Genomic DNA, 27870 nt, shown 5'->3' with positions numbered 1-27870 from the left:
GGAAACAACTCCAATGTCCATCTACTGATGAATAAATAAAATGTGGTAGAGTCATACAATATTATTTATCAATAAAAACAAATGAAGCACTGATACATGCTGCAACGTGGATGAACCTTGAAAATATTATGCAATGTGAAAAAAGCCAGTCACAAAAGACTGCATATTATACAATTCCATTTATATGTCCAGGATAGGCAAATATATAATGACAGACATGGATTAGTGGTTATTTAGGGCTGCTGGGAATAGAATGGAGATTGACTGCTAATGAGTATGGGATTTCTTTAGCGGGGGCAAGAATGTTCTAAATTTAACTGTGGTGATGATTGAAAAACCCTGTGAATATACTAAAAACCATTGAATTTTGTTCTTTAAATGGGTGTATTTTTATGGCATATGAATTATGTCTCAATAAAGTGTTAAAGAAAAACCCAAAAAGGGGTGGCCGGATGGCTCAGTTGGTTAGAGCACGAGCTCTGAACAACAGGGTTGCCGGTTCGATTCCTACATGGGCCAGTGAGCTGCACCCTCCACAACTGGATTGAAGACAATGAGCTGCTGCTGAGCCTCCGGAGGGGTGGCTGGATGGCTCAGTTGTTAAAGCGTGAGCTCTCAACAACAGGGTTGCCGGTTCAATTCCCATATGGGATGGTGGGCTGCGCCCCTGCAACTAAGATTGAAAACCGTGACTGAACTTGGAGCTGAGCTGTGTCCTCCCCAACTAGATTGAAGGACAACAACTTGGAGCTGATGGGCCCTTGAGAAACACACTATTCCCCAATATTCCCCAATAAAATTTATTTTAAAAATAAAACAAAACCCGAAAACTTCCCTCTACTATTACATTGAAAATGACTGGGGAGGGATTGGACCCAGAATACAAGTGGAAGATCTGGCCTTTAAGAGAGAGGGCTGTTTCCACTGTGGTACATTTACAGATGTAGTGGTAGCAGGCCAGACTTTGTGCTTAGAAAGACCCACACTTCAGTTAATGTCTTGTGGTTGCCATCCTGACATTTTAAGTAGTTTTTTAATGAGAGGCCCCACATTTTTGTTTTGCATTGGGTCCCCAAAATGATGAGTCCTGAGTGTTTGCATCCTGTTTGATGTCTTCTATTGTTGCAGGGAAGTGTAAGGTAAGGCTGTCAGCTGAGAATGGTAGAGGGGAGGAGCTAGATGTTTAAGGAAAATAGGGTGAATACGAAATAGTTACGAGAAGCTAGAGAAGTGTGGAAGAGTTGCCAGTCTGTGGCTACTCTTTTTGAGTGTGTGGTGACTGATATGGCAGGTTGTACAATGTTCCCCAGCACTCACTTGCACTGGTGGTCCACAGGATATTGATGTCAGGGTTCATGTAGCGCTGGGGACTTGTCAGGCATCTGTGACAGGGATGAGAAAGGGATAAGAAAGTGATGATAATGGTGGATGGTGGCAGATAAGGAAGGAATAAGACAGGAGAGGGGTCATGGATGAAGATAAAATGGTAGGATCAGTAAACTGGAGAAAATTTATTTCATGAAGATAATTGAGCAGGAGTTGGAATTATATTAAGAAGCTCTTTAAACTGGTGATTTGGTAGTCTCTGCTGATGGTAAAGGCTAACTCAGTTTGATCATGGAGTGACTGAAATGGCACGAGGGGAAAAGATTATTGGAAATGTAGAGGTCAAGCAGCTGAGAGGCCAGTTGGTTGGATGGGTTATGAATGAATGGGATGATGAAATTGCTGACAACAATGACAGGGGTGAGAGAAAAAGCTGGGTGCAAGGTGTGAAATCGTCAGTGAAAGAAAGAAGTCGGTAGGTGCCAGTGAGTATCTCACTCTTGGCTCCATACCCTTGTTCTTTCCTTTGCTTGGAATGTACTAAGCCTCTTCTACTTCTTCTCCCCTTTCTCTACCATCCTCTTTAACCCCTCACCCCAAACTCAAAAATCCTGTCATTCTTTCAGGACCCAATGCAGACTGCACCTCCTTAGTGATGTTGAATATATTTAAATTTTGAAAACTATTTTAAATGCATCTTGAAAGCATTAGGCAAGTTACATAACTTAGTACAAGCAGGCACTGAATAGTCTCCAGTTTTCAATGCAGGGATTAGCTGGTAAAGCAACACACTTTCTTGTAGTTGCAGCTTCCTGGTGTCTTAGGGAGGACTTTTGGTTTCTTAAATGAAGATTATTGCATAATGAAGACATTAATATAAATATATTTAATGTTTTCTCTAAAATTTAATTTTAAATATTGAGTAATAGCTAGATCTCATTTTCATTTTTCTTTTCATAGGAACGTTTTTGAGAGTTATTGCCTTATATGTGGTAGGGACATTTTTTGAGCTGAGTATATTTCAAACTATTTCGTTTTTCAACAGATTTGTTTCTTTATATATATAGAAAGCCTTACTTTTTTTAGAGAAAGATTTACCTTTAAGTTTAAAACTTTTTTTCAAGTTGGGGGGATGGATGGATGGGTAGATAGGTAGGTAGTTAGAAAGAATAATGTATATGTCCTATTTTAATTGTAACAATTGTAACATACATTACAATAAAAATAGAACATCTGAGAAATGCTAGAAATGTTTTCCAGCCTGTGAAATGTATTTCATGATTATGAATTTGTTTTAGCCTAAAAAAGATCCTGAACCTAGAGATACAAATTTTCAAGCAAAGTTAAGCTCTCATCATCTAAAAATCAAGGTCCCATCACCTCACCGGAGGTCTGTGCTTGAAAGCAATGCAGATAAATCAGTTACCACAGTTGTGCTCCCTCAGCACCTGGGACCTGTGTTGGTAAGCACTGGCCTTTTGCTAATTCTTCAAAAGACTATACAAAGAAATGTACTTATTGGAAAGATTTAAATACACAGTTGTTTTTTTTAACAAATCCAGGGAAAAAATGCAGAGATTCTATATACTTACAGCTATATACAGGCAGGTGTTTTGTAAATGGACTGACAGTGCACACACATTGTGTCACTTGGGACACAGGTATTCAGACTGAATTAAGAATTGGAAGGGGTAACACCTGAGAAGGAAAAGCAGGATTTGGCAGGAATAGCCTCAGTCCTGACAGAAGCTATCCCAGTGGGGAGGTCGGGAGCAAAGATTGTCCATTATCGGAATCTTATGTTGGGCTGCTGTCCTCAGATGTTGTCTGAGGGTCGCCTGAGAAGATGATGGTCTTGGCGCGAAAGTTGAAGCAGGTTCTAAAGATGTTGCAGCTGGGGGCTGTCAGCTAATTGCACCCCTCGCGGTGGAACAGCAGATTCTTTGTTCAAGATCTGAGCACAGCTCCTCCATGGCTGCCAACGTGATAATAATAATCACTATCATTGAGTTTCTCCTACTCTCCAGGCACCATAGGTTCTCTTTACATGTATTATTTGTGAATTTTGCATAGCAGTCCCTAGGGGTAGAATAATCCTCATTGTTCAGATGAAGAAATTAAAAGACTATATAGCTAATGAATTAGAGAACTGACATATTCAGTGTACCAGGTAAATATGCCCATAAAATTTTTTTGTTAAAAATTTTCCTTATATACTATTCCAGATTATGTCTTGAACAAACAACTAGTTTACTGATTTTAAGCCAGAAAGAAAAGAATGAAAGAAAGAAAGGAGGAAAGAAAGAAAAAAGAAACCTAACAAACTTTTCCTATGCTGTTCAAACTCTGAGTTCGGGTTCAGACTTGGCAGAGTATAATAGACACCTGATCAAAGAGGTTTATCAGAGGGACATGGTTGTTTCATGGAATCTGGGAGTTGAAAAGGCAGCTGATTGCTAGGAATAAAGCTGCCTGTCTTCCGTCTCTTTGACTCTATTACTGTTTCTCTCTGCTCTGCCTCTCTGCCTGTTTCTTTGTCATTGCTCTCCCTGCTTTTGCCTTAGTGTCAAGCTCTCTCTCTCTACTCCCTATCTCTGTCTTGATCTCTGTCTATCTGTCCTCTGTTTCTCTGACTGTCCATCTCAGTCTTTGTTCTCACAGTCTCTGTTGGTCTCTGTCTTCTCCATCTCTCTTCTCCCTCACTCTCTCCTCTCAATCGTCCTCTTTTTTTCCTTCCTCTCTGTCTTTTGTCTCTCTATCCTCCTTTTTCCCCTTTCCCCCTTCTCCCTTCTTTTCCCTCCCTCCCTCCCTCCCTCCCTCCCTCCCTCCCTCTTTCCCCTCCTTCTTCTTTCCTCTTTCTTGAACTCTTTAGCTCTCTGATCCTGTCTCTTGTGCTTCTGTCTCTCACTCTTGATTTGTCCACCTCCTTTCTTTGTCTGCCACTTTGCATCTTCAAGAAATAGAAAATGAGTCTGCATCCTACTTTGTAATTTCTTTAACTTTAATGCTGCATAAATGAAAGTATCTATATACATTTAAATGTATGTATTTTAAACCAATTATGCTTGCTACATATGTTTTAACAGCTTCAGAAATAACTTAGAATCCCTTTCCATAAAAAGTACAGTATATACTAGGAATTCAACAAATGCTGTTAGTGAAATACCTTTCTTAGCAGTTGACAAAGATAATCAAAGCACCATTTCCTGATTCAAAACTTTAATTAGCTGTTCTTCCTAAATTAATACTGATTTCAACCAAAATATTCTCATATAGTTGTTGTGCCATATAAAGTTCTCTTGGGAGTGGTCTGACCTAGTTGAAGCCAGAAATTCTTTAGTTACCTGTCTAGTGGTTTAAAATTTAATTAGCAGATTAAAAATTTATCATTATGACACATTATGATTTAGTCTACTAATTTTAAATTGTGTTTTATGGTATTAAATTAGTTTCTTTCTGCTATTCAATCCCCTATTTCACAAAACACTGACAGAACACAAATTCCAGTACTCGTGATAAGAAAAGAGGCCTGTTAACAAGTACTCCATCTTCGCAAACAGCTGGTTTAGAGGTAAGTATTAGCATTTGCACTTGTAGTATCTATTTTCTGCCTCCCTTTCCTCCTCGTTATTCTGTTTTTGTAACACATGGGGAATATTGCACATAGAGAATAATGTCTGTATTTTTCTGTTGCATAAACACACTTTCACTGGAAGTACTCTATATACTGCTATGCATAAAAGAAAAAAGATTAGAATATTGCAGTACCAACCAAGGTTCTTCTTTTTTTTTTTTTTCTCACTTTTTTTTATTGTGGCAAAATATATGTAACATAAAATTTACCATATTAACCATTTTTAAGTGTACAGTTCAAGTACATTCACATTGTTATGCAACCATCACCACCATCCATATCCAGAACTGTTTGAAACTCCATACATATTAAATAACTCCCCATTCCTCCCTTCGCCAGTCCCTGGGAACCACCACCCTGCTTTCCGTCTTTATGAATTTGTTGAAAGTACTTTAAATGCAGTCAGACAGTTTTTGTCCTTTTGTGTCAGGCTTATTTCACTGAGCATAATGTCTTCAAGGTTCATGCATGTTGTAGCATGTATCAATTTCCTTCTTTTTTAAAGGCTGAATAATATTCCTTTGTATGTATATACCGGATTTTGTTTATCCATTTGTCTGTCTGTGGACATTTGGGTTGCTTCCATCTTTTAGCTATTGTGAATAATGCAGCTATGAACATGAGTATACAAATATCTCTTCGTGACCCTGCTTTCAATTCTTTTGGATATATACTTCAAAGTGGAATTGCTGGCTCATATGGTCCTTCTCACTGTAACTTTTTGAGGAACTGCCATTCTGTTTCCATGGCAGCTGCACTTTTTTACATTGCCACCAACAACACATAAGGGTTTCAATTTCTCTACATCCTTGCCAACACTTGTTTTCTGTGTTTTTAAAATAATAGCTATCCACATGGGTGTGAGATGGTATCTCATTTTGGTTTTGATTTGTATTTCCCTAATGGCTAGTGATGTTGAGCATCTTTTCATGTGCTTACTGGCCATTTGTGTATCTTCTTTTGAGAATACCTATCCAGGTCCTTCACCCATTTTAAAAATCAGGTTGTTTATTTTGTAGTTTGAGTTGTAGGAGTTCTTTATATATTCTGGATAGTAACCCCTGATCAGATAGATGATTTGCAAATAACTCATTATGTGGGTTACCTTTTCATTCTGTTGGTAGTGTCTTTTGATGTACAAAATTTTCAGTTTTCATATAGTCCCATTTATCTATTTTTTCCTTTGTTACCTATGCTTTTGGTGTCATATCCAATAAATCATTGTGAAATCCAATGTCATGAAGCTTTCCACTCTCTTTTCTTCTAAGAATTTTATAATTTAGCTCTTACCCAATCTGGGTTCTTCTTAGGTTCAACTAAACAACAGGAGCACAGTTTGCAAGCAGGTCAGAGTCAGGTGTTTCTTTTCATTGGGAGCAATGCTCCCAGAAGTCCATGCAGCAGCTTACATAGCAGTCTAGGGACAGCTCAGGTACAAGGAGATGAGCTCTAGTATCTTTTGTAATAACACACATACATAGCTTCCAGGATCCCCACAAGGGACATGCCTAACTAAGAGTCAGGGAAACCCTAAGTATGGTGCCTTTTGTAATATTTACTTATAGAGTATTTAACTGGCTCCCATCACCGCCACTCTGGATTTGGGGATCTGAACAACTATTGTCACCCCATTGGGTATTTGGATTGAAGAAGCAAGTGTCCTTTCTCTTTTGGAGCTAAAGAGAGTTCAGTCTCTCATTTATCCAACAAAGATTTTGTTCAGACTCCCGGTAAGCAATTCAATAAAAAAAGCTGAAATTAAAACAGCAACCTTCCCCCGCCCTCCCCCCCCCCCCCCCCGCCCCGTCCCTGCATTATCTCAACCCTTATCTACCTCAAGGATTTTCTAAGAACAGCACAAATAGAGTCATGGCCTGTTACTTAAAGCTAGGAGGCCTGGAATTCCAAGAGAAGACTCAGGCAAGTTCACGCGATGTGAACTGGGGAGCCAGTGGGGCACGAAGGACTCTTGTACCTTGCCTGGGGTCCAGGTCCACAGGGTGTCCTGGGTGGGCTTCTTCAGAATCCTGCTGAACATCGCCAAGTAAATGTTGACATAAGAAATGTCCAAACTTGTAGAGAATTTTTATTGAGTTTATTTGAGCCAAACCGACATATTCCAGGTAGCAAGATCTGAAATGCTCCCCCAATATAAATTCTTTTTGGTGATTAAAGAAGAGGTAAATGTTTTCTTGAGTCTGCTTGGTCTTAATTGCCTTCAGCTCAGAATAATCCACATACCAAAGTGGAACATTTGCGGAGGCTCATTTTGAACCCCTTCACCCCCCATGCCCTGCGCAGTGCCCTTGACATGCTTTCTAGTCTAGCCTAGCTTCAGACCAGGTTCTCTAGTCAGATCTAGCTGGTCAACATGGCAACGCTTCTTGGAGTCCCAACCTAAAGAGTATGGATCATGCATCTGATTTTAAATATTTTGAATTTGATGTAGAGCTATGTGATTTCCGTAACCTGATGGCAATGTGGATATGGTGCTCAAGAAAGAGTTCTATGTTAGAGGCTGAGATTTGTAAATCTCTAGTGTTCAGTTGGTTGGCATGAAGAGGCAAGGACAGAACACTGGGGAAGGCTGATGTTTAAGGGAAGGGTAGGGAAAATTATTTGAGATGTGTGGTTGCTGGGTAGATGAATTTCATTTATTGGCACTTGATAAATATTAATTGGATGAATAAATAGGAAATATACATGATGCTGTAGCTAATAAAAATACCTATTTAAATAACAACTTTAAAGCTAAAGTGAGTATAATCTTCTTTATAGATTGATTTGTCCCCAGTTAAACATGCATCTTTGGGAGAACTATTTTCAAATGTCAGTAATTATATTGAGATAAAACTGTTCATATGTCAAGTCCGTAAGAAAATGCCTCTAATAAGATAATGTATTTCAACTTTCCTTTAATTACATAAAAATAATTGTTTTTGAAACATTTAACTTCTACAAAAGAGTAATATATTCTTTTATAGATTGATCTCTCCTCAGTGCGAAAAGCATCTTGTGAGGAACTGTTTCCAAATGTCAGCAACTATGTTAATTCAGATGAAATTGTTCCTGTGTCAAGTTTGCAAGAACATTCTTCAAATGAGGTAGTATTTTCAATTTTCCTTCAATTCTGAAAATACATAATTACTATTATATTAGACACTTTGTGTATGAGATTCTTTTTAAAATCTGTAACTCAGTTAAGGCTAACATCTACATGTGGAGTCAGCTGTCAGTTACAATTCCTAATTAAGGACACTAGGCTGCCACGGCCAACACATTTTGCATTATGAGGACTTGCAGGTAGTAAACAACTAGAGGAAACAGTATTATCCTACTTTAATCCAAAACTCAGTTTTTGTCTGTATATATAAATTGTGGTCACCAGCCTCACTGTGTTATATGGATGTGCTGTGCTCCATTAATGAAGAAGACAAAGAGCCATGGGAGTGGGTGTGGGAACAGAGAGGGAATGAGCAGAAAAACAGAACAGAAAAAGAGAGGGGGCGAGAGAAAGGGCCAGGGAGAAGGGGAGTGGGGGCAAAGATACAGAGACACAGACAGTAAGACAGGAAAGAGACAAAGAACTAGAAGTAGAATTTAGGAATGTGTAGTATTCAGTGTAGCTCGACCTTTTCAGTGTGGCCATGGGATGAGGCTGGGGACCTGGGTGGTGAGGAGAAAGCTAAAAGTGAGATTATAAAGGTAAACAGGGGCCAAGATGTTCAGATCTTTTGCCCACTTAAAAAAATTGTTTGATTTACTTTATTGTAAAGTTTTGAGAATTCTTTATGTATTCTGGATGCAAATCCTTTACCTGATTCATACTTTGAAAGATTTTCTCCCAGTCTATGCATTATCTTTTCATCCACTCGTCTTCTTAAAAAAATGAAAAAACAAACTTTTTGTGGCATATTTTACATACCATAAAATTCACCCATCTCAAGCATACAAGTAAATGCTTTTTAGTAAATTTACAGAATAGGGCAACTATCACCATATGTCAGTTTTAGAACACTTTCATCCCCCCAGTAAGATCACTCATGCCCATTTACAGTTAAGTCCAGTGCTTATACCCAGCCCCAGGCAAATACTAATCTACTTTCAGTCTCTAGAGTTGCCTTTTCTGGGCATGTCGTATAAATGGAATCAGACAATATGTAGTTTCTTGTGAAACACTGTCATTTGAAGAACATAAGTTTTAACTTTGATGAAGTCCAACTTGTCAGTTTTTCCTTTTTTTTCTTTTTTCTTTTTAAACGGGGGTGCCGTTATATCTAAGAAATCTTTGCCTAACCTAAGGTCATAAAGATTTTCTCTTATGTTTTCTTCCAGAAATTTTAGTTGTTTTACTCTTATGCTTATGAGTTAATTTTTGTATATGATGTGAGGTATGGTTCATTTAAGTTCATTTTTTTTTTTTTTGCATGTAGACATTCAATTATTCTAGCACTACTTGTCAAAAGACTATCCTATCTTCACTGCATTGCCTTTGCACCTTTGTTGAAAAACAATTTTCCATATGTATGTATGGGTTTGTATCTGGATTCTCTATAATCTTCCACTGATCTATTTGTCTATCTTAATGCCAGGATCACACAGTATTGAATAATGTGGCACTATAATAATTCTTGAAATCAGATAGTGTTAGCCCTCTAACTTTGTTCTTCATTTTCAATTGTTTTGGCTAGTCTAGGTCCTATGCATTTCTATATGAATTTTAGAATCAGTTTGTTAATTTCTACCAAAATAAAACCTGACGGGATTTGATTAGAATTGCTGTGAATGTATAAGATTAATCTGGGGTTAACTAACATAACAGTCAGTCTTCCAACCCAAGAACAAGGTATCTATTCATTTATTTAGGTCTTCAATTTTTCTCAGAAATATTTTGTAGTTTTCACTGTATAAGTCATTATTCCCACAAGATGTCAATATTTCATATTTTTGATGCTACTGTAAATGGTATTTAAAAAATTTTTTTTTATTGGGGAATATTGGGGAACAGTGTGTTTTTTCAGGACCTATCAGTCTAGTTGTGGAGGGCACAGCTCAGCTCCAAGTCCAGTCACCGTTTTCAATCTTTAGTTGCAGGGGGCGCAGCCCACCATCCCATGCGGGAATTGAACCAGCAGCCTTGTTAAGAGCTCGCGCTCTAACCAACTGAGCCATCCGGCTGCCCTTGTAAATGGTATTCTTAATTTCAATTTCTGACTATTCATTGCTAGCTTATAAAAATACAAATTTTTTTTTGTATATTGATGATTATATTAGTCTTCTTGGGCTGCCATAACAAAATACCATAGACCGGGTAGTTTAAACAATAGAAATTTACTTTCTCACAGTTCTGGAGCCTGGGAAGTCCAAGACCAACGGGCTGGTCTATTCAGTTCCTGGTAAGGCTCTCTTCCTGATTCGTAGATGGCCACCTTCTTACTATGACTTCACATCACTTTTTCTCGATTTGCATAAAGAAGGAGATAGCTCTTGCTTTTTTGTCTTCTGATTGGAGCCTCACCCTTAAGAACTCATTTAACCTTTATCATTCTCTCACCGCAACTATCTTCAGATAACAGTTTCATGTGGGGGTTGGGTTAGGGCTTTCAACATATGAATTTTGTGGGAATAAAAACATTCAGTTCATAACAAATATACTGCAAAATTGCTAAACTTATTAGTTCTAGTAGGGTTCCCCCCCCCAAGGTTCCATCAGACCATATGTATTTATATAACGTGTGAATAAAAATAATTTTACTTCTTCCTTTCCAATCTGGATGACTTTTTTCTCCCCTTGCCTAATTGCACTGGCTAGGTCCTCTTGTACAGTGTTGAGTGAGAGCAGTAGAAAGAGCAGGCATCTTTGCCCTGTTTCTGTACTCAGAAGGAAAATATTCAGTGGTTCACTATTAAGTATGATATTAGCTGTAGGTTTTTCTTAGGTTGAGGATGTCCCCTTCTATTCCTAATGTGCTTGAGAGCTCTTTTTCAGACGAGATCGGGCGTGTTCAGATGAGAGCTTTTTAAAAAAAATCAGAAATGAATGTTGCATATTTGCCAAATGTATTTTTGGGTGTCTATTGAGATGATTAAAGGGGTTTTCTTCGTTTTCAATTTGTTAATATGGGGAATTGATAATGATGATGAATTGATGAGGATAGTGAATTGAATATAATATGTTGATTGATGTTCTAATGTTAAACCAACTCTGCATCCTGGAATATACCCTACTTGGTTGTGGTGTATTTTTCTTTTTATATATTATTGTATTTGATTTACTAAAATTCTTTTTAGAATTTTTGCATTGATGTTCATGAAGATCTGTAGTTTTATTTTCTTTTGATGGCTATGTCTGAGTTTGGAGTCAGTAATGCTAGCCTTACAGGACACGTAGCCTTTTAGGATGTAGCCTTATAGACAAGTAGCCTTATAGGATGTATTCCTTCCTCTTGAATTTTCTGGAAAAGAGCTAGTATTATTTCTGCCTTATATGTTTAGTAGAATTCATTAATAAATCCATCTAGGCCTGGAGTTTTCTGTATTGGAAGGAAATAAGCTACAATGAAAAGCTCTTTAGGGCTATTCAATTTATCTCTTCTTGAGTGAACTTTGGTAGTTTGTGTATTTCAAGGAATTTCTCCATTTTTCTATAAGTTGTCAAATTTATTATCAAATGTTATTTATAATATTCTCTTATTATCCTTTTAATGTGTTGGCATCTGTAGTGATATAACCTTTCTCATCCCTGATATTAGTAATTTGTGTATTCTTTTTTCCCCCCTGATTAATCTGGCAAGAAGTTTGGTTTTGTTGATTTTTCTCTATTATTATTCTATTTCACTGATTTCTGCTCTGATATTATTTCCTTTCATCTACTGACTTTGGATTTAATTTGCTCATTTTATTCTTTCTTAAGGTAGAAACTGAGGTGGTTGATAATGAAACCATTCTTTTTTTTTTTTTTTTAAAGAGTTTATTGGGGAAGGGGAACAGGACTTTATTGGGGAATGTGTGTACTTCCAGGACTTTCCAAGTCATGTTGTTGTCCTTTAAATCTTGGTTGTGGAGGGCGCAGCTCAGCTCCAGGTCCAGTTGTTAGTTGCAGGGGGCGCAGTCCACCATCCCTTGTGGGAGTCGAGGAATCGAACCGGCAACCTTGTTGTTGAGAGCCCACTGCCCATGTGGGAATCAAATTGGCAGCCTTCCGCATTAGAAGCACAGAGCTCCAACTGCCTGAGCCACTGGGCTGGCCTTTTTATTTTCTAATATAGGTGTTTAATGCTACAAATTTCCCTTGACTACTGCTTTAGCAGCATCACACAAATTTTGACCTGCTGTGTTTTCATTTTCATGCAGTTCAAATACTTTCCACTTCCCCTATTTATTTGTTCTTTGATCCATGGGCTGTTTAAAAGTGTGCTATTTCCTGTTCAAAAATCTGGAAAATTTCTAGGGATCTTTCTATTACTGATTTCTAATTTAATTCCATTGTGGTCTGAGACCATACTTTGTATGCCTTCAATCCTTTAACATTTATTGAGACATGTTTCATAACCCATATGGTTTATTTTGGTAAATGTTCTATGTACATTTGGGAATAATGTGTATTCTGCTTTTGTTGGGTAGAATGGTCTATAAATGTCAATTAGGTCAGGTTGATTGATAGTGATGTTCAAGTCGACTATATCCTTGCTGGTTTTTTGCTTACTTGATCTATCAATTATTAAGAGGTATTGAAATCTATTGCTACAATGGCAGATTTGTATATTTCTCTTTTATGTCTAGGCCATTGACATTCAGAGCTTCTTGAGAAAGGGTACATGATATAGAAAAATTGTTTGAGACCTTTCATGACTGAAATTGTTTCTATTTCATTCTCATATATGACTGATTGTTTAAGCTAGGTAGAGAATTCTAGGTTGGAAATTATTTTCTTTAGAAGTTTTCCAGCATAACTTTATTATAGTTCTAGCTTCCTGTGTTAATTGAGAAGCATGCTGATTCCTAGTCTTTTATTAATAACCAACTTTTTCTTCTTTGTGGAAGCTAGAAGGATCTTCTCTTTTATTTTCAGTGTTCTGAAATTGCATCATGATGTGCCTTGGTATGGGTCTTTTTCCATGTATCGTGCTAGAACATAGTGGATTCTTTTATTCAGGAAGCATGAACTTTAGTTTGGGGAAATTTTGAAAATTTCATTGATAAGCTGTACTTCTTTGTTTTATTTTTTCTCCTTTTTCTGGAATATCTATTGTTTGGATAGTGGACTTCCTGTACTGGCCCTCTCATCGTCTTATGTGGGGTGTTTTTGTGTGTGTGTTTTTTTTTTGTGTGTGTGTGTGTGTTTTTAAATCTTCTTTATCCATTTGTTTTACTCTCTGGGAGATTCCTTCAATTTTATCTTCCAAATCTTATATTGAAGATTTTACATTTATGCTATGATATTTTTAATGCACAAGAGCTCTGTTTTGTTCTCTGTATGCCCCTTTATTATAGCATACTTGTTTCATGGTTGTCATATTTTCTAATGTTAATTAGTTAATCTCCATTTTTCTTTCACTACTATTGTCTGTTACCTCCAAGTGGCATTATTCCTTTTCTTGCTCTAGCTCTTGCTCTCACTCTCTTTCTCTATTTGTTGTATTACTTACCTATCTACTCATATTTAAGATTGTAGTTCTAAAAAGCTGACTGGACACGGTAGCTCCTGGGTGGGGCTTGTCAATTGTGAAATTTATTGTAGGGTGATATGGCTGAGACTTTTGCTTACACTGGCAACGTTAGATCTTTCCTTTTGGACTGCTGAGAGCACAATCTTTCAGTCTCTTGCCTTGAGAATATAGGCCTCATTGGACTGGGAGTCTCAGCATCACTTATGTTTTAGCAGAACACCTCTATTTCCAGCTGCTGGAAATCCCTCAGGAAAGAAACCATCTGTTATACCATTTTCATAGAAAAATCCTCTAGTCTTTTGCTTGAATTGGGTAAAAGCAGTTACAAGAAGTGGGAGAGTAGATCTGGGAATCTGACTGTTTTCTCTTTATATAAATATAGCATTCATATAAAAGAGAGTATGCATAGTTTAAAGAAAAAAAATAGATGAACACTGTCATGTCTAACATGCAAACAGTGAAATAGAGCATTACAAATACCATTCCCCCCAAACCCATGTCTCACCATGATTCCTTTCACACTCTCCTGTAACTATTACCCTGTGGTTTGTGTCATTCATTCCTCTACTTTTATTTTTATTTTTTAGAACTAACATCTTTACTAAATTTTTCATTGCATGAATGTGGTATATTTCCTCATGGGTTAAAGTGTTCTTTAATATTTCTCAGTAGAGCTTATTTTAACCAGAATTATCTTGCATTTCTTGTTAGACATATTCCTAAGTTTACATCATTTAATGCTATTGTAAATTGTCTTTTATAAATTACGTTTTCTAACTTATTGTTGATGGAGTATAGAAATGCAATTCATTTGTATATATCTGTGTATAGCCAGAACCCTGCTATTAATGCTAATATATGTCTGTAGATTCTTTTGGATTTTTTGTGTAGACAATCATATCATCTATGAATAAGAGCAATGTTGTTTCTTCCATGTGAATTGTACCTTATTATCCTGGATAAGACCTCCAATACAATCTATTTCTTATTTGGGATCTTAAGGGAAATTGTTTTCAAAGTTTCGCTGTTAAGATTAAAGGTTGTACAATTTATTTTATAGATAACTTATACTAAGCAGGGTAAAATGTAACAAACAACTGAAAAAATGTTAGCAGCTAACATAATAAAGGTTCATTACTTGCTCATGCTATACCCCCATTATGTTGAGTAAGACTCATTTCTTGCTCATACTATACCTCCATTGCTTATTTTAGTTGACAAAGCAGGTATCTTGAATATTGGTAGAAACTATGCCAATGGGAAAAGTAAAGCTCTGGCGGGTCTTCTTATATTGGCAATGAAATGTTCTGTCCTGGAAGTGACATTCGTTACCTCTGCTCAAAACTCATTGGCCAGAAATAGTCATGTGGCCTTACTGAACCGGGAGTCAAAAAGTGCATCTTATCCAAGAAAAACCAAAAATCTTTGAGAAACAATACTCAGGACCACCAATATTTTTCACAAGGTTGAGGACTCTCCCTATTTCTAGTTCACTCTGATGTGATATGATTTTTATTAAATTTTTCTGCTTTTAGGGTATATACTTCTTTTTTTTTTTACTATGTAATTATTTTTAATGTCAAGTTTATAATATGAGGGCCACAGCTTTCTCCCAGACTCAAGTCTATAAATTCTCAGTTGGTTTGTGAGAAGAGTAGGGATACTTCTTCTTGTCTAATTTGGTGTCTGGGAAGACTTCATTCATGTCCTCAATGGTCATCTAATCGAATGGAATTATGTTCCTCATCTCCAGCTCTTTCTCGTACTGCTCAATCCTGGTCTTCGACATAAACAGAAACGCAACATACTTCTATGTTAACAGCCATTTTTCTCTGTTCTTTGCTATTATCATTCTAGTGTCTTCTGATTTCCATGTTGTTGTTGCAACTCTTCTGTTAGCCTAGTTGTCACTTCATTGTAAATTGTATGTAAGCTCACTGAGCTTCCCTGTTTGGCAACACTTTGCATGTGGGAGAATTAAATGCTGTCCATGTGACTCAACTAGGATAGGACAACTGGAAGCTTGTCCTCTTGGGTTCAGCTCTATAGACCTTTTCTCCTGGACTCCACTCTATTTGCCTTTTTCTACACTTTGCAGGTGGGAGAATTAAATGCTGTCCATGTGACTCAACTAGGATAGGACAACTGGAAGCTTGTCCTCTTGGGTTCAGCTCTATAGACCTTTTCTCCTGGACTCCACTCTATTTGCCTTTTTCCTTTGTTGATTTTAATTTGTATCATTTTTGCTATAATAAACCATAACTATGAGTGTAACAGCTTTTCTGAATCCTATAAGTCTTTCTAGCAAATCATTGAGTCTGAGGGTGGTCTTGAGGACTGACACATCTTTTCATTCTGGCTTCTTTTAAGATCTCCTTATCTAGGGTATGCTATAATTTCACTGGAATGTGTACATAAATAGATTAGTATTTTTTTTCTATTCTTTTTTTTTATTGTACTTTTGCTTGGGCTATTAGACTTCCTGAATCTGTAGACTTGTGTCTCTCATCAACTTGGGAAATTTCTCAGCTATTACCTGTTTTATTCTCTCTGGAATGGTAATTAGTATATGTTAAGCTTCTTTCTGTCCTCCATATTTAATATTTTTCACTTATTTGTTGTAGTCTGGTTAATTTCTACAGTAATTCTCTCTTCAGCTGTGTCTACTGTGCTACTTAAGCCTTCCATCAAATTTTTATCTCAATAGCTTTATTTTTCATTTCAAGAAGTTCTAGTTGTTTCATTTTCAAGTCTGCTTTTCATTCCTGATAGTCTCCGTTTGCTTACTCATCCATGAGATTTGAGTTGTTAATCCTTTAGTCATTTCATACATTGTTATTCTAGCCTGATGTGGCAGTTCTAATATCTTCTGATTTGGGGGCTTAAATCCACTGTTTGATATTCTTGTACAGTCTTACACATGGTAGCTTGATTTCTCATGAGTTCAGTGCTTCCTTTATTGTTGTTATAATAAAATTATAGAGGATGTAAAATGTACTTTGTCCATCATTTCTGCTTGGTACTATTCTGAGCTGAATCTTGAAGAACAAGTCTGACACTGACCCTGACCCAAATCATTTTTCTTGCTCTTATTTGATAAGATTCCTATAGGCTTACATTGAGGATCACATCATCCTAAGAGTATTTATATCTGTTTCTATGACAACAGCTACAGCTAGGGTTAAATATCAATCTGGCACCACTTTAGCCCCCTTTAAGATTCTGGCTTAGTGCCAGAATCACAGGGTCAGCATCTCAGGGTCAGCATTTCCTTCTTCCTGCTGGCCCATTTACAGTGTCCTTCTGAGTGAGTCACTGTGTCCAGGGCCATGGAATACATGGATTGGTTAGACTGGGTCTTGTGGCCGTCTTGGTGCTCAGAAGTATTATCAGCTCCACCTGATCTATAAGGAAGGGATGGCATGCAGGCTGGGAGAATGAGTAGGTTCTCCCAAGAAAATTCTGGCTCTGTTCAGTATCAGAAGGATGGAAAATGAATGCTGGACAGGAAAATAGCAAATATCCACCACAGAGGATGATATGGAATTTTACAGTAGAAGCAGTTTCTATATGGGCTTTATTTAAAATGGAGGAGCCCTTGATAAATACATATCTCTACTTCTGTGTTCCAAGAAACAAGATATATAACTTCTGAAAGATATGATATTTCTTCATTCTGGAGACTGTCTGCTTGATGGGAAATTGTCGAAATTATATGAGTTAGGAAATATAGTGTTTGATTCGGAATTAAATTCAAATTTGTGTTTTAGTTCAGTATATCAGGTAAACTTCCTCTCCCACTTTCGAGTGGTTGGATCTCAACTCTATCCTTACTTTCTCTCTGTCTTTGAATAAGCTATCTAACTTCTCTGAACCTAAGTTTCCTCATTTTACAAATGGGGATAATATAATCTGCCTTGCCTGGTTCTTGTGAGTATTAAATAAGCAAATGTTTTAAAACCAATTAGTGTCTGGAGTGGAGTAAGCATTTCATAAATGCTTTCTATTGTTAATAATTTATAAAATATAGATGTTAAGACTGTTTGCCTTTGAAATAAAACAACATACAAATATAGTGCCTGGAAGAATTATGCAATATCTGCTTTTTCTTCTCTTTCAGTTTCCTTCAAATACATCAGAAATATGTTGTATTATTAGAGCATCACCAGGAACTAGACAAGTAAAAAGTAAAGGTGTTATTTTAAAGAAGAAGAAATATTCTCTTCCTAAAGATATTCCTCAAGGTACTGTAGTATGAATGCAGAGCCGACTTCTTGAAAGATATGAAACATGTCTTCATTGTAAGTTCCTTTTGTACACAGGAAGTTCAGTCATAAAGTGTGTTCTCAAAGTTCTTGCACAAAGTGGAAATAGTGAAATTATAAAGTTTGGTCAGGTTTTAGAACCTGATCAAAAGAGCAATGACTTCATTTTTTGAAAAATTAGCTAATGCCATCGATTTAAAATTTACAAAGTGTAATCAAACAATAAACGTTTAAATTAAAAAAAATTATTAATAGTAAAAGAATGAGCCATTAATCCCCCTCAAAATAGTCCCCCTTGCTTTGAACACACTTATCCCATCATTCTTCCCACTTTCTGAAGCAATTCTGGAAGTCCTCTTTCGTGAGTGTCTTTAGTTGTGCTCTCATGGCTGCCTCAATGACGTTTACCTTTCATGGTCAATTTGACATTGGGGAAGAGCCAGAAGTTGAATGGTGCCAGATCTGGTGAATAAGGTGGATGAGGATACACCGTAATGTTTATATTTGACAGAAATTGCCTTACCAAAAGCAGAGTGTGATGTGGAGCATTTCTATTGTGATCACAAAATACGGTGAATGCTGCTGCCGAGTCAGTGCCATCAACGGAAAGACAGGAATCTTCAATATGGGAACCTTAGTAACAGTGTGAGACAAGTTTCAACTTATTCAGTGCAATCAGTAGGGTGTAAGCTACGGTTGAGAGAAGGTGTGTTTTAAAGTATGCTGTAAATCATACTCCACCATGGTGTGGTCCATGTCACACATTGCTTCTGGTATATGGCAGTTTCTGTCAAATAAAGACTTATGGTGTGTCCTCATCCACCTTATTCAACAGATCTGGCACCATTCAACTTCTGGCTCTTTCCCAAACTCAAAATGATTCAGGATATCAAGGCAGCCACAACAGCACAACTAAAGACACGAAAGAAGACTTCCAATACTGCTTCAGAAAGTGTGAAGAACATGGGATAAGTGTGTTCGAAGCAAGGGGGAGTATTTTGAGGGGGATTAATGACAATGTGTCTTTTACTATAATAATTTTTTTTAAATTTAAACATTGACCATATTGTTTGGTTACACCTCGTATATATCTAGGATACTTCCCCTTATAAATATTTGAAATTTAGTATTGGTGGGTTTTATTTTAGTAGCATTCTTTTTAAAGATATGGAGATATTTTTGCATTCACTTAGTATTGGTTGAGCACTTCCTCTGTGAAAGGCACTGAGTTAAGCACCTTATATATCTAATTTATTTCTCATTATGACTTTAATGATAGGATATGTACTCATTTTATATATTAAGAATCTGAGGCTTAAAGTAGTATGCTGTTTGTGTAATATCATATTGCTACCAAATGGTATAGAGGAGTTCAATCTTTTAAGGCTTCTAAACTCCAAGTTTAGGTTTTTCTGCACCTCCCTCACTGCTTTATCAGGCAGAATTTCTAACTACTCAGTGGATCTTGGGAGCCTTTGATGAATAATCAGGCAGTGAAGCAGTTGAAATTTAATAGATTATATATAACTTCAATTCAACTAAGTTGTCTACTCGTCATCCTTGTCCCCATTTCTTCCACAGAGCCTGCTCTGAGCATTCCCTAAATCTGCAGAGATCTTTTTCTTTTTTCTACGTTCCTTGAATACTTAATTCAGTGCTACTCATTTAACACTTAATAATGTAACACTACCTGATATAATTTACAATGCTGACTTTTTATATTCTTTAGGTTATGAAGTTTTCAAGGACAGAAACCATATAATAGACTTTCTATCTCTCTGATAACATTAGCATAGTGGTAGGGAATAGTGGGTGCCGTATCAGGCAGCGTTCTACCAAAGAAACAGAATTAGTAGGGTGTATACACACATTTCAAGGAATTGACTTATGCAGTTGTAGGGTCTGACTGAAAACTGTAGGACAGGCTGGAAACTTGGGCAGGAGATGATGCTGATGCAGTCCTCAGGAGGCATTTCTTTTATTCCTCAGAGAAATCTCAGTTTTGTTCTTAAGGCTTTTCAATTGATTGGATAAATTCTACCCACATTATCAAGGATAATTTCCTTTACTTAAAATCAGTTATTATAGATGTTAACCACATCTACAAAATACCTTCACAGCAACACCAACATTAGTACTTAATATAATTGGTGATACAGCCTAGCCAAGTTGACATAACAGCTAACCATTACAGTCCTCTCCGTGTTAACTATGCATTCATACACATCTCCTTAAGCCATATTTATTCTCTGAATAAAGACAGTAACAAAGTCATACTTCTGCCTAGCTCAATACAACTGTCCTATATACAACTGAAAATGTGCTAACTCCTTCCCCAGAAGAGGGTACAAAGTCCTTGGGTGATGTTACTCTTGTCCCTGATACCCTGTAACTCATGTACTGTGATATAAAGTTAACTGTTTTTAATGCATCTTATGTTGGGTGATATGATCATAAGGGAGGGAAGAAAAGATACTTGCTTGACTAGTCATGTTGGCCTAACTGATATAACTACCTTTCTCCACTACCCATTCCATATTCCCTCTGCCCTCAGCAAGCACCTCAGCTGGCCATGATTCTTTAATTGGTGGGGTGACACAAACTCTCATTCCTGAAGTGTCTGGGACATTACTAGCCCCGCTTGAATTGGATTGTTGTGTTTTTCATTGACCTTAATACTCAAGAATGCCCAAAGGGATCTCCTGTATTTCAGACATACTCTTCCTTAACCTCCATTGCAGAGTAGTAGTCCAGTTTCTAAACAGGACAGTAACTCCCTTCTTTGCTTGTTGACTTAGAGACATGAGGACCCCAAAGTGGCCAGGGGGCGCTCTTAACCTCCAGTTCAGTGGAATCATTTTGGTGTCTCCTGGTAAAATCATTCCTCCCTTAGGAATTGAGAGCTCCAGACCAGCAGAGCATAAAGTCATGGGAAAAGGAAGCAAAAATTTGGTAGTGGGTCACAAGGGTAATACTGAGTGATCCCATGTCTATTTCCACCCGTTGATTCCTGGACCTGTGAATCCTGACTGTGGGAGACACAGCATCATATACTGGACGCTGATTGAGAGCATATACAGCCTTGTGGCTTGTGGAGTACCTTGCCCCAGACCTGCAGGGGCTGCCACCTACCTGGTACTGTAATTGAGTCTTCAAAAGGCTATTCCACCATTCTATTAAGCCAACTGCTTCAGGATGGTACGGAACATGGTAGGCCATGAGCATGGGCCTATTGCCACACTTCTTTTGCTGTGAAGTGAGTTCTTTGATCAGAAGCAATGCTGTGTGGAATACCATGATGGTGGATAAGGCATTCTGTAAGTCCTTGGGTGGTGGTTTTGGCAGAAGCGTTGCCTGTAGGGAAAGCAAATCCATATCCAGAGTAATTGTCTATTCTAGTAAGAATAAAATACTGCACCTTCCGTGGTGGAAGTGGTCCAGGTAATCAGCCTGCCACCAGGTAGCTGGCGGGTCACTCAGGCACGAGGTGTTGGTCTCTGCTGCTGACAGATGGGTAGTCAGCAGTGGCCGTAGCCAGGTTGGCTTAGGCGAGTGGAAGTCCATTTGCTGAGCCCATACATGACTTCCATGCCTGCCACCATGGCCACTTTGTTCATCAGCTCACTGGGCAATGACAGAGGTGGCTGGGGACAGGGGCTGACTGGTATCCACAGGGTGAGTCAGTTGCCTTATCCTCTTGATTATTAAAAATCCTCCTCTGCTGAGTCACCTCTTGGTGAGCATTCACTTGGGACCCAGATATCTTCATGATTTTTTTCCCATTCAGAGAGGTATATCTGCATGTCTCTTCCCTACATTCCTTTGTCATCAATTTTCCAGTCATGCCCCTTCCAAGTCCCTGACCACCCAGCCAAACTAGTGGCCACAGTCCATGAATCAGTATGTAATTATACATCTGGCCATTTTCCTTCCAACAAAGTGAACATGAAGTACACTGCTCGAAGTTCTGCCCACTGGGAGGGTATCCCTTCCAAATTTCCTTCAAGGATGTCCCAGAAAGGAACTGTAGATGTCCACTCTGTAGATGCTATAGCTGTCCACTCTCAGCTGGTGCCTGCGTATCAGTCAAAACTATCTGTAAACCAGCCTTGAGTTTTCTTTTCCTTCATCCACTGATCGCAGAGAAGTGCACTTATGATGCCATAAGTGCAGGCTAGAAGAGAGAAGCTAATGTATTAATAGCAGGAGTGGGGGCCATGGGCATTTGGGCCACCTCGTTGTAGAACTCACTTGTGCCTTCAGGGCCCGCTCAAGCTCAATCTGATATATACCATTTTCATTTGATAACGAAATGCTGTTCCCACAGCCAACATTATGGTGTGGTACATCAGACAGCACACAATTCGTGATGGGTAGCTCAGCTCCCATTATAACTTGGTGGCCCAAGGTTAAATACTCAGTTTCTAATAAGGCCCAATAACAGGCCAAATGCTGTTTCTCAAAAACAGAAAGTAGTTATAAACAGAGAGTGGCAGGGCCTTGCTCCAAAGTCCTAAGGACCTGTGCTGTGATTCACCTGCAGGCTCCAAAGAGCATCTCTATGTGCCACTGCCACTCAAGCCCCAGTGGACCTGCTGGATCATGTGGTACAGGTGGCACAGCAGGTGGCACAGTAGCCTAGACCTGTTGCAGAGCCTTCTGTTGTTCTGAGACCCCCTGAAAACCAGGAGCTTTTTAGGTCACTTGGTAAATGGGCTGGAGTAGTGCACTCAAGTGAGGAATATGTTGACTCCAAAATCTAAAGAGGCCCACTAGGCATTGTGCCCCTTTTTTGATTGTAGGAGGGGCCAGATGCAACAACTTATCCTTTACCTTAGGAGGCATAGCTCTCATTTCACTAGACCGCTAGAAATTTCACTGAGGTAGAAAGAGACCCAGCAGTTCCATTTCCCTGGAACCTGGAGACCCAACAATTCCACTTGCAGGAATATACCCAATTATAATGTGCACATATGTTCATCAAAAGATCTATTCTAGAATGTTCATAACAGCAGTATTGACAATAGCCCCAAACTAGAAATTGTCCAAAATCCCATCAACAGTAGAATGGATAAATAAACTGTGGTATATTCAATCATCGAAGTGCTATATAGCAGTGATAATCAACAGTGTAGTTACATGCAACTATATTGATGAGTCTCACATCAGGAGCCAGAGATAATAGAGTACATTTAATATTACTTATATTTAGTGCAAAACTAGGCCAGCCAAACTATGATAGAAATCACCATAGTGGATATTCTTGTTGGGGATACGGTAGTAACTGGAAATGGTTATGAGAAGGAACTCTAGGGTGTTGGTCGTGTTCTGCTTTATTATCTGGATGCTTGTTATATTGGTGTGTTGTTTATGAAAACCTGTAATGGTGTACAGTATACATACGTGTATGCTATACTTAAATAAAAAGTTAAAAACGGAAAAATAGAGAAACTTAATTTGATCTTTTTTGACCTGCCATATTGGTTTCAGACATCATGTAATGCCACAATTCTGGGTTTCAGTATGCAACAAAGCAATATGAAAATGTGTCTGGGAAGTTATTTTGAGTATTTAGACCAAAGTTTTTAGTTTAAATCACAGAGGACCCTGATTCATGTGAAACCAATTGTGCCACCTTCTGGCTTCTTGCTAGGCTCTCACCTCATTTCGCAGCTTCCTCATTTAAGCAATTCCCTTTCAACCTCTGGCCACTTGTCCTCTACTTTCCTTTAGTAAAAATAGCAAAGCCTCAAGCTAACTAGTGATCGTGTTATTTTAAACATGCAGCAGCTTATTTTTAGTCGTGGCATTTAACGTTTTAGCTCGTTTGGCAGTAATCTAATCTACAGGGTGCAGCTCACTTTTGATGGTCTAGGACCCCCTGTTCATTATGCTGCTGGTTCATTAATAACTGCCACTGTGCTGATTAAAGAAAAAATGTGGTGAAAGTGAACCACTAGAGAAGTCCAGAAGAAAGGTGATAGAGGAGGTGGTGTGGGTAAGTAGAGGTCCAAGAATGGTGCAGTTGGATAGGAGAGCCCTCAGAAAATGTCTAGTCCAAGGTTTCTCAGCATGTGGTCCTCTGACCACCTGCACCAGAATCACTGCAGACCTGGTAAATTACAATCTCTAGAAATAAGGCTCAGGAAATTGCAATTTGATGAGCTCTCAAAGTGATTCCAGTAAACACTAAAATTTGAGAACCATATAATGATCTAGTCTATTTCACTCATTTTACATAACAAAAATGATCTGGCCAGATCAATAAGTGACTTATCCTAGTTCACACAATGAATTACTGGCAGAATAAGAACTAGAACTCAGCTTTCCTGGTTCTTGGTAGTTTGACTGGGTAGCTGTCAAATAAGGGATGGGGGTTAGAGTAGCTAGGGCTCTGAGTTTCCTAGTTCATCCAGACAGAGCAGTTTTGCTTCCTTTGCTTTACTCATTGGGTTTCTATTTAAACAGAGATTATTATTATTATTATTATTATTATTATTATTATTATTATTTTGCCAAGAAGAGGCTTGGACAATCATCGTTTTGTACTTCTTACAGTTATAGCAATGGATGTCTAAAACATTTACTTTAGTAAAATACTTTAATTTGGCCAACAAGCATGTATCAGGAACTATGATATCAGCTAGGGATATGCGCACAGCCTTAACCCTCCCAGGCTTACTGACTAGTGATACGATCACCCTCACAGTCTTCTCTGCAAGGTGATAAGCTAGAAGTGGAACAAGGCACTGTAGGAACCTAGAAGGGGATACGTACTTTTAACTTTGCTTTGAAGTGTCAGGGAAGACTTCTAAGCTAACAATACCTTTTGGAAAATCAGACAAAACCTGTAGCTATCCTTATAGTAAGATTTGAAGATTTCTATTTCACTTTGATCTCCAGAAGAGATGATAAAGGGTGTGTTATAAATTCTCATCTCAAGCTAATAGTAGGATAATCGCCTTTAACTGGATACCTATATATTTTTAGTGAGACGTTTGAATTTTTAGGTAACAATAGCTGGCAGAAATATCACACAGAAATGAGATGGGAAAAGATTTGAATATTTGAGGGGTGATAGGAGAAATCACTTAGAGTAGGACATCCCTGGGCGGCCGGATAGCTCAGTTGGTTAGAGCGCGAGCTCTGAACAACAGGGTTGCTGGTTTGTTTCCCACATGGGCCAGTGAGCTGCACCCTCCACAACAAGATTGAAGACAACGAGCTGCCACTGAGCTTCCGAAGGGGCGGCCAAATGACTGAGTTGGTTAGAGCGCAAGCTCTCAACAACAAAGTTGCCAGTTCAATTCCCACATGGGATGGTGGGCTGTGCCCCCTGCAACTAAAGATTGAAAAGGGTGACTGGACTTGGAGCTGAGCTGCGCCCTCCACAACTAGATTGAAGGACAATGACTTGGAGCTGACGGGCCCTGGAGAAACACACTGTTCCCCAATAAAATTAAAGAAAAAAAAAAGAGTAGGACATCCCTAAGTTCAAATCTAGCTCTGAATAAATTCCTTAAATCCTCTAATTTTATCCTCTTATCTGTAAAATTGGCATAATAGTATTTCTTACCTTACAGAGTTGTTGCAAGGATTATAGATCATCTATGTAAAGTGTCTGACATATAATAATCACTCATTATGCAATAATTGTTATTTACTTCTACAGGTTAGGTTAACTCCTCAAGTGTAGCTTACTATATTTCCCTTTGAAAATGATTCCTTTTTTTTTATTACATTGCAAAAAGCCTAAAATATATTGTGTGGATATTGTCTTTGATGATAAGTTTGGTTGTGCCATCTCATATAAAGAATATAGCAGGTAAATGTATATTGTCTTTGACACAGACACATTGATCCAGTACAGATACAGAGGTGAAGTATACCAATCAGTTTCTTGGGAAACTGAAATCAAACAAGTTTGATATGGAGACCTTTTAAGACTGTTGATTTAATGTCATGTAGCTATAGACTAAAAAGATGAAGTTCTGCAGTTGATTGTTTCATTCATTCAGCAAACATTTAGTGTGTCTGGATGTCATGTGCTCAACACAGTTAGTTGCTGATAATATTGAGATAGAGACATAGCTGTCTTTATGAAGTTTGTAATCTCATGGAGGAAATCAGATATATAAAACAAGTCCAATGGAGGCATAGAAGCTTTCATAGAGCTCTATGTGGGACCTTTTTGAGGTACATAGAAGGTGGACAATCCTCTGAAGGATGATTTGAAGCCCTCAGGGGTATCCTGAGCACACGGTTTCTAGGCAGAGGCCCCGGCGTAAATAAAGGGACAGAGGCTTAAAGCATCCTCGGTAGTTAAGGAACTGAAAGTAGTTACGTCAGTTGGAGTGGAGATTGGGCTCTGAGAATTTGAGTTTTGAGTAAGCACCAGGAGACAGATAATGGAGAGCCATACTGATTTTTTATTTTCTCTTTTTCAAATTGCTTTTTAATTTGATCATTCTGGCTACAAGTGTGGAAGTGACTTGGAAAGAAGTTGAGTTTGAAAGCAGAAAGATCAGGTGGGAGTTTTGCAAAAGTCTTGACGAACAAAGTTGAGAAAATAAGGATCTGAGCCAGTATATCTCAAAGTGTTGTACTCAGACCACCTGGGGAATTTATAAATGATGCAAATTCCCATGACATTGCTTCAGCAATCTGGTGAGGATATCGCTGGGTTTGAGAACCAGTCTAAAGTGGAAATTTTTATTGGTATAACTGCCAGAGCCTAGTGACTAATTAGGTACTAGTACAAGTACCTAATGTCCTTGAGAGACAAGGACATTTAGAGGATGACTCCATGTCTCTAGAATTGTAAAGTTTCAGAAATGGTGCTCTCTAGGCTATGGTCATGGGAAAATACAGGGCATAGTCTTGGATTTATATATGGAGGCTAAGGAGGGGTAGGTGAGACTAGGTAGTGGGTGGGATGATTACCTACTTGGGAAGTTATTCAAAAGTTGGAGTGGAGAGGATGACTGTAGCCCAGTTTCCAAATTCTTTAATAAACGAGCAGACGTTGTCTGAGGTCAGTAAAGACAACAATAAGGAGGAGTAGAGGGCAGAATAGCCAGTGCTTCCTAAACTTTAATGTACTTGTGAATGTAATTGTACTTGTAAGGATCTTGTTACAAATGGAGATTTTGATTCAGTAGGTGTGGAATAGCTCCCCAAATTCTACATTTCTAACAAACTCTTAGTTGCTGATGAAATCCGTGGACTACACTTTGAATGGCAAAGATATAGATCTCTGGTGTTCAATCTTAGCTGCACATCAGACTTGCCTGGATATTTGAGTCCCTTGCCCAGAGATTCTGATCTAAGTGCTACGAAGTGTGGCCTGGATATCAGGACGTTTATTAGTAAAAGCTCAGTTAATTCTAAGGTACAACAAAGTTTGAGAACCAGTGACATAGATAGGCTGATTAGGTGTGGGAGAGGTATATCATAGTATGAAAGTAGCAGTAGGAACAGGTATAGCTGGCTCCACTCTGGATCTCCTGGTACAAGATGTGGGTGGGAGCAAGGCCCCAGAATTCTGAATTGAAAAGAACTTGGGCTCAGTCACAATAAAGAGTAGGAGAATGCCAAGGAAGGGTGAGTAGGAAAGTGCGAGGGGCTTCTGCCTGGGTGATGGCTGAGGAGGACGGAGATGAGAAGCACAAGTGGATAAACTCCACATTACAAGGCTGAGGTTAGAGGCCTTCTGATGGCCACTGACAGCCGTCTTTGCTGGGCTTTCCACTGGAATGTTATTGAGCAGGTCTCTTTGTGTCTCCAAAGAGAGTGTCCTCATCAAGTCTAAGAAGGAGTGGGTCAGCTATTCCTTTTCTTTCTTTTTTTTTTAAGGCCTCTGGATTTGTTTCCCTAAGGCTTGATGGGGTGAAACTAGGGTGGCCTGGGCATCAAGAGCTCTCTCCCCCAGTGTCTGATTACTAATAACTTTTGGATACCTGCTTGTGATATATAT

At 38.3% G+C, this 27870-nt stretch overlaps 1 protein-coding gene across 1 annotated transcript in view; it reads left to right on the top strand.

The window, feature by feature from the left end:
* The window catches only part of MEIKIN (meiotic kinetochore factor), an 80346-nt gene that overhangs the window by 43496 nt on the left and 8980 nt on the right, over positions 1-27870 (top strand). The window contains exons 10-13 of the mRNA XM_074314104.2: positions 2625-2789; positions 4820-4897; positions 7945-8064; positions 17750-17873. Coding sequence (XP_074170205.2) covers positions 2625-2789; positions 4820-4897; positions 7945-8064; positions 17750-17873 — 487 coding nt within the window. The remainder of the gene's footprint in view (positions 1-2624; positions 2790-4819; positions 4898-7944; positions 8065-17749; positions 17874-27870) is intronic.

Source organism: Rhinolophus sinicus, chromosome 5 (genome assembly GCF_057876585.1).
Source record: "Rhinolophus sinicus isolate RSI-liver-muscle chromosome 5, RSI-T2T, whole genome shotgun sequence".
NCBI lineage: Eukaryota > Metazoa > Chordata > Mammalia > Chiroptera > Rhinolophidae > Rhinolophus > Rhinolophus sinicus.
Note: the sequence above shows the minus strand (reverse complement) of the source record. Positions and strands in the feature narration are given on the sequence as shown.